The following is a 16474-nucleotide window of genomic DNA, read 5'->3' as shown; positions in this document are numbered from 1 at the left end:
CCCATAAAAGAGGCTGAATGAAGTATGTTTGCCCCTTTCACCATGGAAGGACACACAGAAGGCACCATCTATAAAAAACAATTTGGTTATTCGACGTGCACCAAAAACCAAATCTGATGGTGCCTTGATCTTGAATTTCCCAGCCTCTAGAACTGTGAGCAATATATTTATGTTGCTAATACATTACAGAGTCTAATATATTTTGCTATAGCATCCAGAACAGAGCAAGAAAAATTGTGAGCTTAATATAATATTAGAGCCCACCTGCAATACATCTGAAATGCTGTAAATTCCTTCTCATTTCACTACTCATGTAGTTTTTACCAACTGCCAAATCCAAATTATTATTTAGATTTTTTTCACAGTATTTGACCAATTATATTTACATTTATCCTTCAAAGTAGATACACTATCTCCCTGAAAATTTTTTTTTTTATTTTTTTGTCCTTACAAGTCCATGGATTAAACTGAAGTAGTCCAGAGATCTGATCTTGATTTTCCCATTTTTACCTCTAATATTCTCCACAGAATCCCTCGTTGTATACCAGACAGAATGTAAATATGATGAATTATTATTATTATTATTTGAGGAGGAGGAGGAAGAGTCTCGCTTTTGTCGCCCAGGCTGGAGTGCAATGGCATGATTTCGGTTCACATTGCCACCTCCACCTCCTGGGTTCAAGCAATTATCTTGCCTAAGCCTCCTGAGTAGCTGGAATAACAGGCACTCACGACCACACCCGGCTAATTTTTTATTTTTTATTTTTTTGTATTTTAGTAGAGATGGGGCTTCAACATGTTGACCAGGCTGGTCTCAAACTCCTGACCTTAGATGATCCGCCTGCCTCGGCTTCCCAAAGTGCTGGTATTACAGGCATAAGCCACCTTGCCCTGCCAACATGATGAATGCTTTTAAGATCTATAACTTAATTTCTCTCTCTCTCTCTCTCTATTCACATTACCAACACAGGTCTTCTCACACAACATACGCTTCCAGTCTTCCATTAAATGCCTTACTTATTAACAGAACCCATCCTTTCAGAGCATAGTGCCTATATACAAGCGTAACTTTGATGTTTCTTTGAGTCTTTCCCTTTCTTCTTCTCTGGACCTGTTTCTACTCCCTCTTTCAGACTCAATTCAAAAGTTGACACCTTTTGAAAGCCTTTTCCAAGAACTCCAATCAGAATTCATTTTTATTCTCCCAAACCGTTGATTCGTATTTCTACAGCAACCTTATATCTTTGAACTCTAACTTATGGGTAAAGACCAGATTCCATACATTATTTATCTTCAGATTCCTAAGATCTAGAACAATGTCTGGCACCTACTAGAAATTCACTACTTTTTGAGTGAATGAATTAAAAAGTGATTAGGAATTGATGCAAACATGGATTCTCTGAAAATAATGTCAAGTTATCCTGATTTCCTTTTCTTCATAACAATATGAGAATGAGAAAAACAAGAATATGTTATGAATAGTTTCTGAATATCACTGTTTGCTTAATGAGTTCTAAAAAAAAATCAAGATGTAGACTTTTCCAGGCTAGATCATAAAACTGATTATGTTAAAGAAACCTGGCATTATATTTAGGTGAAGAAAGTGTGATACCAAATGAACTAATTTTAACATGCTTTCAAGTGTTATGGAGCATGGGTCTGGCTAAGATAAAATCTAGGTACATAGACCAGTAGATCGGCCATAATTCCCTATCTTTAGAATTCTATTCAATTGATCCAGTTTAACCTGTAAGCAGATCTCTGTTCTCAAGGATGACTTACACAGGTTTATCCTGACTTTGGTGAAAATACTGATGAGTGCTTCACGGTACTGTACTTGTGACTTAAATCAATCCTGAAAAAAAGAGCTAAAATATTGAATTTGACAGGGTTTCAGTAGGTTAAAAAGTGAGTCAAAACTGACAAGATGAGATGTAATAGGGGTAAGTATAGAGTCCTGAACTGCGGTTATAAAAATGAATTGTGAAGCATAGTATCAGAGACCTCTCTTAATAGCAGTTTGTGTAAAAAAATCGGTAGGACGAGCTCCTACATGGAAAAAAATGACAAAAGTCAAATGAATTTCACATTATTTAATAGAAGTATAATGTTCAGAATAAGTAAGGTCATTATCTCATTTTACTATGCCTTGGTCCTTGATGTCTAGATTTATGTATAATAACTAAAGAGGCATCAAGGTACTGACTTCTATCTAAAAGAAAAGTGACCAATATGAATTATAATTATGCCATAATAATACCTACCTAATATTTGTTGAGTACTAGTCATGTGCTGGTTATTTGAATGCATTAACTCACTTAGTTGTCACAATACTGTTATTAGGTAAATCTTGGAATGACTGCACAGAAATTCTTAGAGAGCTGAGGTTGTCATTCTCCAGGGGCTGGACATACTACCTGATGACAGCTTATAGCCAAGTCCCTCCCATAACATTGCCCAGGAGAAGGTGACTTTATCAAAAAGGTGTATCAATTAATGAAACAAAGTTGGGATTATTATATTTAGGATTAAGGTGTAATATAAAAAAGTTCAACAGTTAAAAAATGTAACAGTGATGAAATGAATTAAGAAATTTAAAAATATGAAAATGAAATATATTGATTATATATTATCAAGTACTTGATAATAATATATTATTTGATAATATCTTATCAATACTTGATAATAATATCTTATCAATTACTTGATAATAATATCTTATCAATTACTTGATAACAATATCTTATCAATTACTTGATAATAATATATTACCAATTACTTGATAATAATATTTAAAATGTAGGGTAAGGATTTTTCAAAAAAAGAAATAATACACATGCATATAAATATACAGAATGCCTTTTCAGATAATCATCTTTTGGAAGTAGAAAATTGTAAGGAACAAACAACACTATATAGTCAAACTTTTATTTAGCCTGACATGCTGTACAACTTTAATTTGATTCAAGATATGTACTTCAATCCAAACAGAGAATGTTTCCCACTAGAAAGCAGGATCAACACCTAGGAGGTATATTTTAAAAACCAATTTTATGGTGAAGTCTTAAAATATATACATATTTGTCTCTCCTACATTTCTAGTTAATATTTGATTAAAAGTTAAGAAAACAAAATTATCAAGCACATATGTGGAATATTTCATATTTCTATAACAACATAGAAAGATTACTTTTTTTCCCCAATTTTCTAAAGACAGAGGAGATAGGTAAAAGAAGACTACACCAACTCTTGCTCATTAATAGGAAGTCAGAGTTTAATGGAAGGTCCTTGCTTAGGGTTAGCTGACTTAAACCAAACATATATACTTATTTTATTTCCATTTCAAAAATATTTCATTTTTATATTATTTTTATAGGTTTAGGGGGTTTTGTTACAATCACATATTATGTACTAGTAAGGTTTGGGCTTTTAGTGTATCCATCACCAGAATATTGAACATTGTACCCAACAAGTAATGTTTCAGTCTTCATCTCTCTTCCAGCATCCCACCTTTGGGAGTCTCCAGTGTCTATTTTTCCATGTGTGTACACACTGTTTTGCTCCCACTTACAAGTGAGAACATGCAGTATTTGAATTTCTGTTTTTGAATTATCTCACTTAGGTGAATGGCATCCAACAAGCCTCTTTGGGTTGCTGTTTCTGTCTTGGCACGTGGGCACTCTTTTTACCCTGCCTGGATCGCAACACTCAACACTGGACCCCTGCAACACGCCTTCCACTCCATTCACTCTGCTCAGGCTTTGACACCCCATGCCAGGCTTCTGTGCTTCACCCTACTCCTACACAGATGCCTACCTCGTTCCGATGTAGGGCTGAATTGTTAAAAAGGGAAAACATAAGGAAGGAAGAAGGAAGGGAGGATAAATGGGAGGAAAAAGTAAAAAGATTTTTGACTGCTGAAAGAGTAAATTTTTCCTATATTACCACTGAATGTGTACAAAAATTTCACACTAAATTTTGGCTCTTAATTTATTCCCTTTGGAAGTAAGGTATTCTGTAACACTGTAAAATACCATATGCCAAATAATCTTGACCTTTTACAAGGCAAATAAGCCAATGAAATATTGAACTGTGGTAGCTTCATATATTTGGAAATATTTATATTTTTATATATATATATATATCTTACATCTTATTTAAAATCACAGTACAGTTTCAGTGTTTGGAGGCTGCAGGACAGATTAAGTTTGGTACCAAATATTAGTATTAAAGAACAGTCCCATAAAATAAATCGTATTTATAAATGTTGATGTTTAAATGTATATTTCCTATCTAAGGCTGAGTGTCTGAATCATTTTTAGATCTTCATTACAATTTCAATTGAATCCACCTTCTTCTAAAACAAATTCTTAGCCTGGAATTGTATAAAGTTTGGAATATTAGCAGAAGTGCAGAATAATATTCAAAAAAATTTTCCAATATTTTCTAACTCAGCTTTAATGCAAAACTTTAATTTTTATTATGGTTGGACAGAAGAAAACTCTCTAATTTAATAGAGTCACTAGAAGGATAGGAGTAAAATATATTTTTCAATGAACAATATTGCAGTAAGTATCATGAGATATGAAGGTGCGTGCACATTAAATATTACCTGTGAATTTCATGGAATTATTTAAACCTAATCAACATGTTTTAAATACCAAGTATTAATACACCCTCCTAAAAATTCTGGTCACTTATTAAGTTGTACCTAATTGAAAAACACATCATTTATAAAATGGCAATATACAATACTGGATCAATATTAATAACATTATATATACATATATATACACATATATTGATCCTATATCGAATTATTTATAAAATTATACACTAATTTAAACAAAAGTTGCATAATTTCCAAAGGCTTGGAATTAATTTGAGTAGTGAATGCTTCTTATTAGTACAGTTGATTCTTCAATTTATTATCAATGCATTTTGGTGAGACTTAGCACACTTCATTTTCTTATAATTTAATTTGCTTGTATAACAATTTCTTCACATTTTTAAACTGACTCTCATCTTGATTTTTTTTTCTCCCTGCCTTCTTCCATCAATTCTTTCCATGTAATCTCTTTTCTCCCTTCTCTATCAATGCAGTAAAATTTGAATTGGAGAATAGCAGGTTATCTAAGTTAAATAATAATTTGACATTATTAGCTTAAAAATTTCCATTCGTGGCCTTTATGATTAATGACATTAACATTTAGAATATATCTATATAGCAGTAAAAATGAATATCTTTCTGAACTTAATATAAAATTAAAGTTATAGATAAAATCTCTACCTGAAAAGGTTATAAAATTTCTTTACAGAAGCTTTTAAGTCTGTTAAAACATAATATTACAATAATTTTATGATATTACTTTACTTACTCTTAGAAGACTGTAAATCACATTTTTTCCATTTGAGCTATATAAACTTTTTTTTTTTTTTTTTTTTTTGAGACAGAGTCTTGCACTATCGCCCAGACTGGAGTGCTGTGGTGTGATCTCGGCTCACTGCAACCTCCGCCTCCCAGTTTTAAGTAATTCTCCTCCCTTAGCCTCCCGAGTAGCTGGGCCTTACAGGCACCCGCCACCACGCCAGGCTAATTTTTTTTTTTTGTATTTTTAGTAGAGACGGGCGTTCACCATATCAGCTAGGATGGTCTAGATCTCCTGACCCCGTGATCTGCCTGCCTCGGCCTCCCAAAGTGCCGGGATTATAGGCGTGAGCTACCGCGCCCGGCCTATAAACTGTTTTTTAAAATGTATTTTAGGATTCCTCACCAGTCTTGTAAAACATAGTGGCAAATTTTATAAATAAGTAAACAATATCTGGCTTTCTGGTTTTCATGAATTTTTTATTCTATATGTTATTATTTCCATATCTTTAAGCTTTAGAGGTAAAACTAGAATATTAACATATATGTATATACACACACATACACACACAAAAAAACATTTTCACCAAATTTATGTAACCTTCAATTTTCTATTTTCCATCAGAAGCAAGATAGCTATTTGTACTTTCAAGACTAAAAGTTTAATATATATCAATTATAGTTCATTTTTTCTCAGAGTGTTTTGATTTTTCATTTTTTTGTCAGGATTCTGTCTTTACTTGAAATATAATTTAATTTCTTAAAACATATGTTCTCTATTTCTTTCACAAATATCTCAATTTTAAAGTTAGAGGGATTCGAATCAGGGTTTAAATTCAAGCCTGATGAGTAAATACTTTCTGTGTGCTCACTGTATAGCAGATACAATGAAGCAATCTCTATTGTTACTTATAAAAATGTAAAAGATATTTTTGCTAACATTTAAAATTACACGACACCCACTTTTGGGAAGTTCATATTTTTCTTATAGACACGCTGAAGTCTAAGGTTTTGGAAAATTGTTATGGATGCAAAATTGTTGTACATATTTACAGAGAACATGTGACAATTTGATATAAGCAGACAATATATAATGATCAAATCTGAGTAACTGGCGTGTCTGTTCTTTCACACATTTGTCATTTCTTTGTGTTTGGAACATTCCAAATCTATCCTTCTATTCTGAAATATACAATAAGTCATTGTTAACTATTACAGCCCTATGATACTACTGAACAGTATTTCTTATTCTTTGTAATCAATTGTAGTTTTGTGTTCCTCGAGTAACCCCTCTGTATACCCTCCTTCCCTATACACTACCAAGCCTCTGGTAACCACAGTCTACCAGATACCTCCAAGAGATCCATTGTTTTATTCTTCACGTATAAATGAGACTACTTTATCAACTTAAATTTTCATTTGCTTTCAGAAATACTGTGTGAGATCTCACAAAGTATTGTGCTATACTTACCAGCCAAAGCAAGAATGTATTCTTGAAATCTTGTTCCTATACGATTAGTGGCTGTGCAATTATAGCGTCCAAAGTCATTGTCAGACGTAGGTGCAATCTGAAATAATTATAATAACAAAAGTTACAATTCTAAAACATCATAGAAGTTTTAAAATAAACCCCAGTATGACTACCACTTTCACGTTTCATTTTTTTACCCAACAACTCCTTACCATATATTTTTAATTTTCTTTATTAAGTAAGCATTACTAAATAATATAAATCCTTTCATGATGTATCCATGAGCCTATAATATCCATAGGACTAGGCAAATCAGAATTTATCTATTAATCCATTAAGTAAACAAATGGCACCACTTTGATGTATCTATTAAATAGCAAAACCAATAGATCTACATACATGTAAAGCTCAGAAAGTAGTACACACACAGTTTGAAATATGTGTGTGTGTGTGTATATATATATAGTTTGCAATATATATAGTTTGCAATCAATGTAGGTGTAAACTTGAAAACAGGAAGCTTGTAGTAATAGCATTGTTAACTGTTTCTATGTTTTGGCCTCAGACCAGTTTGCTTTAAAGTTCAAGAAAGGCTCCAAATATGTGATATTTCTCTCCCTGTTTTGAGTTATTGAACATATAATACTAATGAAGGACGAAGGATCATTCTTAAAGAAATCTTTCCAGGAACATATTGTGCAAGAAAATGTTGCTCTTTGCAACAATACTTATAGACAGGTACTTTTTCTCGCTATCTAATAACAGCATCTTGCCTGCATTTCATGTTCAATTCCTATCGTTCTTTTTTCAGTCTAGGTAGAAAATAGCTGACCTCTATCCTTACACATTTGAAATCCATAATTAAGTTAACCTTTAGGGATTCTATTGGTGAACACTGAGACAAACCCTGTAATTCTAATGTACAGAAATTCTGAAGTATCAATTTAGATAAGAGATTTGATGATAGTAATAGATATAATTTTCAATCTCTGTAACTATTATTAAGAGAGAATATGCTTACAAGAGTTGCTGTTAATTTCAACTCTATCCCAAAAGAGGGAAAAATGATTTTGTGGTAATGGGAGGCTATTAACTAAGAGTGCAATTTTGAGGCCCATTGAAGATGATAATTCTGAAAGAGTACAGAAAAGCTGTGTCATTCATTTTCTAGTCAGCTGTCCATCTAGAAACAATCATAGGAATGAGCTTAGCATTTGTAACAGCTCTTACATAATCACTGCTAAGTGATTAAAATATTCCTTTTTCTTATGTGTAGCTTTTAATAAGCAAGGCTAATTTAACTCTAAACTAATTGTTCCAATGAGAAAGGGATTTAACCAAAAATTCTTATTCTACATGCATATGAGAAAGTTATTTGCAAATTCAACAGAGAAGAATGTGTTCACTGAATCAATACCATGCCAAGACAGGATAGCCACAACAAAGAAATGTGACTATTACACAGCTCCTTAAGATTAATAATTTAAGTGGAGCCATTTTCATTGGAACAATTTCTTAAAAGCTCAGTTCATTTTTTTGGTGGTGTTCTTGGGAGTTCAGCTATCAACAGATAAAAGTTTATCTTAAATAAGGAATCTTTTATCATGTTGTATGCTTAATAAATAAAGAAAACACCCATCATGGCATAGATTAAAACACACACACACACACACACACACACACACACACACACACATCTGCACACATGCTCTAGATATAATCTGGCCAAATCATGTACCCTGAAGCTTATTTGATGTATTCTAAGAAAGCAACATAAAACCAAAGTCCAATAGTGGTTTTACACTTAAACCCAGCACAATGAAATGTTATATAATTGTATGAAAATATAAGATGACAAGGGTGTATTATAGAACATAAAGTAAAAATATTTAAATGTTTAAAAAGTGCAAAGCATTGAAAATATTGATCAAGAAACATCTACTGATAAACATTTACTGATAAACATCTACTAGAAACATCTACTGATACAACTATTTCTTCATATTTAAATACAGGCATACCTGTTTTATTGTGTCTGTCTTTATCGTGCTTGAAAGATAGTGTTTGTTTTTTTTCTTTTTACAAATTGAAGGTTTGTGGCGATCCTGCATTAAAGCAATCTATCAGCACCATTTTTTTTTTTACACTTGATGTTCTAGGGTACATGTGCACAACGTGCAGGTTTGTTACATATGTATACATGTGCCATGTTGGTGTGCTGCACCCATTAACTCGTCATTTACATTAGATATCTCTCCTAATGCCATCCCTCCCCCCTCCCCCCACTGCACAAGAGGCCCCGGTGTGTGATGTTCCCCTTTCTGTGTCCAAGTGATCTCATTGTTCAATTCCCACTTATGAGTGAGAACATGCGGTGTTTGGTTTTCTGTTCTTGCGATAGTTTGCTGAGAATGATGGTTTCCAGCTGCATCTGTGTCCCTACAAAGGCCACAAACTCATCCTTTTTAATGGCTGCATAGTATTCCATGGTGTATATGTGCCACATTTTCTTAATTCAGTCTGTCATTGATGGACATCGGGGTTGGTTCCAAGTCTTTGCTATTGTGAATAGTGCCACAATAAAAATACGTGTGCATGTGTCTTTATAGCAGCATGATTTATAATACTTTGAGTATATACCCAGTAATGGGATGGCTGGGTCAAATGGTATTTCTAGTACTAGATCCTTGACGAATCGCCACACTGTTTTCCACAACGTTTTAACTAGTTTACAGTCGCACCAACAGTGTAAAAGTGTTCCTATTTCTCCACATCCTCTCCAGCACCTGTTGTTTCTGACTTTTTAATGATCACCATTCTAACTGGCAGCACCATTTTTTCAACAACAGTTACCCATGTCCTATCTCTCTGACTTTTTGGTAATTCTCTCAATATTTTAAACTTTGCATTATTATTAAATTTGCTATGGTGATCTGTGATCAGTAATCTTCGATGGTGCTAGTGTAACTGTTTTGGGGAACCACAAACTGTGCCCCTAAGACAGTGAACTTAATTGATAAATGTGTGTTCTGACTGTTCCACTGACTGGCCATACCCCCATCTCTCTCCCTCCTCTTTAGCTGCCTTATTCTGTGAGACACAATAATATTAAAATTAGGCCAAATTATAATCCTACAATGGCCTCTAAGTGTTCAGGTTAAAGGAAGAGTCACAATCTCCCACATTAAATCAAAAGCTTAAGTGAGGAAGCTTAGTGATTAAGCTTAGTGAGGAAGGTATGGCAAAACCAAGATAGGCTAAAACAGAAGCCTATTGCAACAAACAGCCAAGTGGTAAATGTGAAGAGACAGTTCCTGAAAAAAGTCAAAAGTACTACACTAGTGGACACACAAATGATAAGAAAGCTAAACAGCCTTACTTATGTTATGGAGAAATATTTTATTGGTCTGGGTAGAAGACAAAGCCAACCACAATACTCCCTTAAACCAAAACCTAAGTCAAAGCCTAAGCCAGAGCAAAGACCTAACACACCTCAATTCAGTGAAGGCTGACAGAGGTGAGGAAGCTGCAGAAGAAGAGTTTGAAGCTGGCAGGGGTTAGTTCATGAGGCTTAAGGGAAGAAGCTATCTCTATAACATTAAAAATACAAGGTGAAGCAGTAAATGCTGATGTAGAAGCTGCAGCACGTTATCCAGAAGATCGAGCTAAGATCATTCATGGAAGTGACTATACTAAAAAATAGAATTTAAAATAGATGAAACAGTTTTCTATTGCAAGAAGATGTCACCTAGACTTTTATAGCTAGAGATGAGATGTAGAGGGCAGGCTTCAAACTTCAAAGGACCTGTTGAATCTCTTTTTAGGGGCTAATACAGCTAGTGACTTAAGTTCAAGCGATTGTTCATTTATCATTATAACAATCCCAGGGTCTTTAATAATTATGCTAAAGAGACTCTGCCTGTGTTCTACCCAGGGGAAAACTAAGCCTGGTTGACAGGACATCTGTTTACAGAATGGTTTATTGACTATTTTAAGCCCACTGTTGAGATATAGTGGTGAGAAAAAAAAAAAAAAAAAGAAAAGATTCCCTTCAAACTAGTCGTGCTCATTGACAATGGACCTAGTCACCCAAGAACTCTGATGAACATATACAAAGATATTAATGTTGTTTCCATGCTGGCTAACCCAACATCCATTCTGAAGCCTGTGGACCAAGGAGTTAGTTCAACTTTCAAGTCCTAGTACTTAAGAAATACAATGTGTGGCCGGTGCGGTGGCTGACGCCTGTAATTTCAGCACTTTGGGAGGCTGAGGTGGGCGGATTACGGGGTCAGGAGATCGAGACCATCCTGGTTAACACGGTGAAACCCCGTCTCTACTTAAAACACAAAAAGTTAGCCGGACATGGTGGCGGCGCCTGTAGTCCCAGCTACTCGGGAGGCTGAGGCAGGAGAATGGCGTGAACCCGAGAGGGGGAGCTTGCAGTGAGCTGAGATCGCGCCACTGCACTCCAGCCTGGGCCGCACAGCGAGACTCCGTCTCAAAAAAAAAAAAAAAAAAAAATACAGAAATACAAGATTTAAGGCTACAGCTGCCATTAAACAGTGATTCCTCTGAGGGATCTGGGAAAAGTACAAGTCAACTGAAAATCTTCTGAAAAGGACTCACCATGCTGACGCCATTAAGAATTACTTGTGACTCACGGGAGAAAGTGAAAATGTCAACATTAATAAGAGTCTGAAAGAAGTTGATTTCAGCCCTCATGGATGACTTTGAGGGGTTCAAGACTTCAGCGAAGGAAGTAACTGCAGATGTGGTGGAAATAGAGAGCTAGGATTAGAAATGGAGCCTGAAGAAGTGAATGAATTGCTGCAATCTGATGATAAAAGTCTAACAGATGGGAAATTGCTCTTTATGGAAGAGCAAATAAAGTGGTTTCTGGTGGTAGAATTTACTCCTTCTGAAGATGCTTGAAAAATGTTGAAATGATCACCCAAGATTTAGAATATTACATAAGCTTAGTTGATAAAGCAGTGGCGGGGTTTGAGAGGATTGACTTCATTTTCTAAAGATGTCCTGCTCTAGGTAAATGCTAACAAACAGTATTATATGTTGTTAGCCTTATAGCATCACCTGCTACACAGAGATCTTTCATGAAAGGAAGTGTTAATTAACAAAGTGCTTCACCGTTGCCTTATTTTAGTAAATTGCCACAGCAAATTCCACCTTCAGCAATCAACATTCTGACCAGTAAGCAGTCATCAACCTCGCGACAAGACTCTTCATCAATGAAGAACATTACAGCTTGCTTAAAGCTCAAATGATTCCCAGCAATTTTTAGTAACTAAGTATTTTTCAGTTATGTTACATAGACCTTTTTATACATCATGCTTTTGCACACTTAATAGACTATAGTGCCAACATAACTTTTATATGCATTGAAAAACCAAAAACCTGTGTGACTGGCTTTATAGTGATATTTACTTTATTGAGGTGCTCTTGGAACTAAACCTGCAATATCTCCAAGGTATATCTGTATCCAGCTAAAAATACTGATATTAATTCATGATATTAGGTTTGGACAGAATATAGTGAAGTAACAAATATAGTTTTGAATATCTAAATATAAGCTGAGTGTATAATATTAATAAAGAAGCTTGCTAGGCTTTTTCTTAAACCTAAAAATATTTATTTCTTCTATGTATTCCATGATAAGAAAGTCATGGACACAACAGTCAGCATCTCTATTTAGGATATGAAAGAAAGATACAGACAATGCAAAGTACAATATTATTCCAACAAACCAATTAAAAACCCATTCCTTCTTTCAATGTTTGCCCATATATTGAAAAGTTGTGTAATTTCCTCAGGATGTGGTCAGTTAAAAAAATAAGTTTTGATGATCTTGACCTTTACAGATGCATTTATTGGCAGTAACTTAAATAATGTACTGAATATTTGGTTATATTTTAAAATGCATAATTTTAACAGTTTGAATATATATACTTAAAGAAAAAAACTTAAACTCAATTCCATAAATTTATTACTGACAATTTGTTAAGTGTAAACTTTTTTCTATGTTTCATTTTATATTCTTAAGAATTAGCACATATATGACTTTTACAATCATTATTAAACAAAAGTAACTGTCTCAAGCAACTGTATATACTAATAATTAAATATTAGTAATGCTCATTGTTGCTTTCTCTTTATGTTATTTTTTGTTATGCTATGTTTTCAAGTTGTGTTAGTCACACATGTATATTTTTCATTCAGAATTTAAATTTAATTTGTGCGAGTATACACAAAAACATGTCTGTTTAAAGTCAGTGGTTTAGCCAACAGATCACCTGGCTGTGTGTCAAGTAAACCAAAATTGTGTTTTTGTTTTTTAATTTTATTTTGGAGTGTGGAGGGATGTCTTCAGACAGAAGCTTAAATAGCATAAACTATATACTATGTTGTATGTATAAAATGTTCCTTCACATTAAATATAGAGAATTATGAGTTGGCTGAGGAACTAAAAAATGTCAAGATGAAGCAAAGCAGAAATTACACATTAGTCTGTCATTTACTCATGAACTTCAATCCACTTGTTATGGACCGAACTGCCCGCCTCCTCACTCTGCCCATTCATATACTGAAACCCTAACTTCCAGTGTGAATGAATTTGGAGATAGGATCTTTAAGAAGGTAATTAAGGTTAAATGAGATAGTAAGAGTGGGACCTACTCCAACAGGACTGGTACCCTTGTAAAACAAGAGGAAGACACCAGAACTCTGTGTGCGCACAGAGGAAAGGGCATGTGAGGACACAGCCAGAAGGTGGTCAAGTACAAGTGCAGGGAAGGGTCCTCTATAGAAAGCCACCCTGCAGGCACCATGATATTGAACCTCTACCCTCCAGAACTGTAAATTTCTGTGATTTTAACCATCCTGTCCATGATAATTTATTAAGGTATTCAAGGAGACTACACCCTACACAAAACAAGTTAAATCTAACCTGAGCTTTTCACTAACGTAAAACATATAACATTTAGTTTAAAACTGCCCAGATGTTTTTATGAAATTGACATCCCTGTCAAGTCACAAATAGTTAGTTCTTCTAAAACAATTAGAAAGAAACTTCTTTACATTGAAATTGATTTAGACAAAGTGATTTAATTACCAACCACTCAGCCATGCAAATATTTGCAGACGTGATATCTAAATCCCCCTATCAAACAATTTTTTTAAAAGTCTAAATGGCATCAGTGAGGATACTTTAAGTTAATGCAGTACGGATATTAGATGGTATTCTAAAACGTGCATTTCATTTAGTTTATGTAAACTGAATTAGTGAATAAAATGTAGCAACCTTTCAGCAAATAAGACTGTGTGGAAAAGATTCCCAATTTTCCTAACCACATCATAATTTGGAAAGGGTGATGATCAGTTTCACAGATTTTTAAATATGTTTTAGAAATTGATGCACACATACACACACTCCAATTAATAAATAAGAAGCATTTTATTCAAACAGTATTTAAAGGCCAATTACTTGGCAATATAAAAACAATTATACAAAATCTTATTTTTAGTAATAAAACAAAAGATAATGAACAAGCAAATTTCATTTATTTTGGAATTTACACTAGAATTGTAAAAATCTATCCAATAGATAGCATTTATTCCTGCCAGACTGAAAAGAAAAAAAGCTATAATACATAATAGAATCAATGAAAGTATCAACATTGAAGACAAATTTGTAGCACTCAATAACTATTAAATTACCAACTTTTTCTTCCTGGATTTTCCATATTTTTTTTTCCTTTCTTTTTTTTTTTTTTTTTTGAGACAGAGTCTTGCTCAGTTACCAGGCTGGAGTGGCCAGGCTCACTGCAACCTCCACCTCCCCGATTCAAGCGATTCTCCTGCCTCAGCCTCCCGAGAAGCTGGGACTACAGGCGTGTACCACCACACTCAGCTAATTTTTGTATTTTCAGCAGAGATGGGGTTTCACCATATTGACCAGGATCACCTGACCTTGTGATCGGCCCGCCTCAGGCCTCCCAAAGTGCTGGGATTACAGGCGTGAGCTATGGCGCCCTGCCATATAATTGTTTTCATTCCTAAAAGTGCATTCATAAAAATAGTGGTCTTTGCTATATAGCCACACTTCTATATAAGTGAATAGACTTTCATACACTTATCATTAATGAGCCATGATCCAATGGACCTTTAAGTAAATAACTGTAAAATATATACACTATGATTTCTCTCTCTCTCATTGTATATAGGTATATGAAGATATTTAAATATATTCTGAAATAATAGTTGCTAAAATAATACAATTTTTTCATGTATACATGTGGACTTACCTCTAATATCATCTTTCTTCCTGTACTATATGTCTTTAAATTGGTCGTGTTTTTAGCAGGTAAGACTAATTTCTCTCTTCTCCAGTGAATTGATGCTGGTGGATTCGATTTCACATCACAACTTATATTGATAGGATTTCCTTCCCAAGAGTAATAAATTGTTTGGTTTGATATGAACTTGGGGGCATCTGTAATACAATATAATAAAATAATTATAGGCATTTTCTTTAAGTTAAATAATCATTTAAGTAGTATAAGCATTAGTAATCTTTGCTTGACTATAAAAAGAAGCCACATAATTCTATTTTTTTTTTTTTTTTTTTTTTTTTTTTTGAGATGGAGTCTCCCTCTGTCGCCCAGGCTGGAGTGCAGCGGCGCGATCTCAGCTCATTGCAAGCTCTGCCTCCAGGGTTCACACCATTCTCCTGCCTCAGCCTCCCAAGTAGCTGGGACTACAGGCGCCGTCACCAAACCCGGCTAATTTTTTTGTATTTTTAGTGGAGATGGGGTTTCACCCTGTTAGCCAGGATGGTCTCGATCTCCTGAACTTGTGATCCGCCCACCTCAGCCTCCCAAAGTGCTGGGATTACAGGCGTGAGCCACTGCGACTGGCCTAATTTTGTGTATTTAACATAGGGCATCAGAACTCACAAAAATATATGTCATTTGAATACTGTTATCACATAAGTTTAATAGGATTAACATACAAGCACTCATAAATTACCAATTATTAAAATGTAAGATAACCAGAGTTACATTTGCTCTTACTAATCTGACAAAAAATATCTATTGATTATGTTAATGACTATCTACTTGTGTAAACTATTTCTGGAACAAACTACTTTATAAAGTGAGAGTTTAGGATAAAATCCAATAAAATAAATAGTTCTTTCCTCACTTTTTATTTTGTTTAAGTCATAGCCACTTTTTTGTATAAATTATTTTGAAGACTCAGGTATGAAATCTAAGTTGGAATGGCCACAATACAACCAAATACTATTTTTTCCCTAAAGTATCCATATTTCCCATTTTTACTAAACCACAGATGTCATAAATTAATCAACATTTAAACCAGGTACAGAAACACAAATACTGCATAATCTAATTTATACATGTGGAATCAAAAACAGTCAAATTCATAGAAAAAGACAGTAGATTGGTGGTTACCAGAGGCTGTGGTGTTTAAGAGGGATAGAAAGATGTTGGCCGAGGGGTTCAAAGATTCAGTTAGACAACAGAAGTAAGTTTTTGAGATGTATTACACAATAAAATGACAACAGTTAGTGTATCATGTGTTTCAAAATCGCTAAGACG

At 34.2% G+C, this 16474-nt stretch overlaps 1 protein-coding gene across 4 annotated transcripts in view; it reads right to left on the bottom strand.

The window, feature by feature from the left end:
* NCAM2 (neural cell adhesion molecule 2) overlaps nucleotides 1–16474 on the bottom strand; it is a 572054-nt gene that overhangs the window by 117289 nt on the left and 438291 nt on the right. For all 4 annotated transcript variants that reach the window (XM_033232201.1, XM_033232202.1, XM_033232203.1 and 1 more), the window contains 2 exons: nucleotides 15161–15348; nucleotides 6840–6936 (listed from right to left, as the gene is read on the bottom strand). In XM_033232201.1, the coding sequence (XP_033088092.1) occupies nucleotides 6840–6936; nucleotides 15161–15348 (285 nt within the window). The remainder of the gene's footprint in view (nucleotides 1–6839; nucleotides 6937–15160; nucleotides 15349–16474) is intronic.

The sequence above is a fragment of the Trachypithecus francoisi genome, unplaced genomic scaffold, assembly GCF_009764315.1.
Source record: "Trachypithecus francoisi isolate TF-2019V2 unplaced genomic scaffold, Tfra_2.0 Lachesis_group14, whole genome shotgun sequence".
NCBI lineage: Eukaryota > Metazoa > Chordata > Mammalia > Primates > Cercopithecidae > Trachypithecus > Trachypithecus francoisi.
This window is presented reverse-complemented; position numbering and strand designations above follow the sequence as displayed.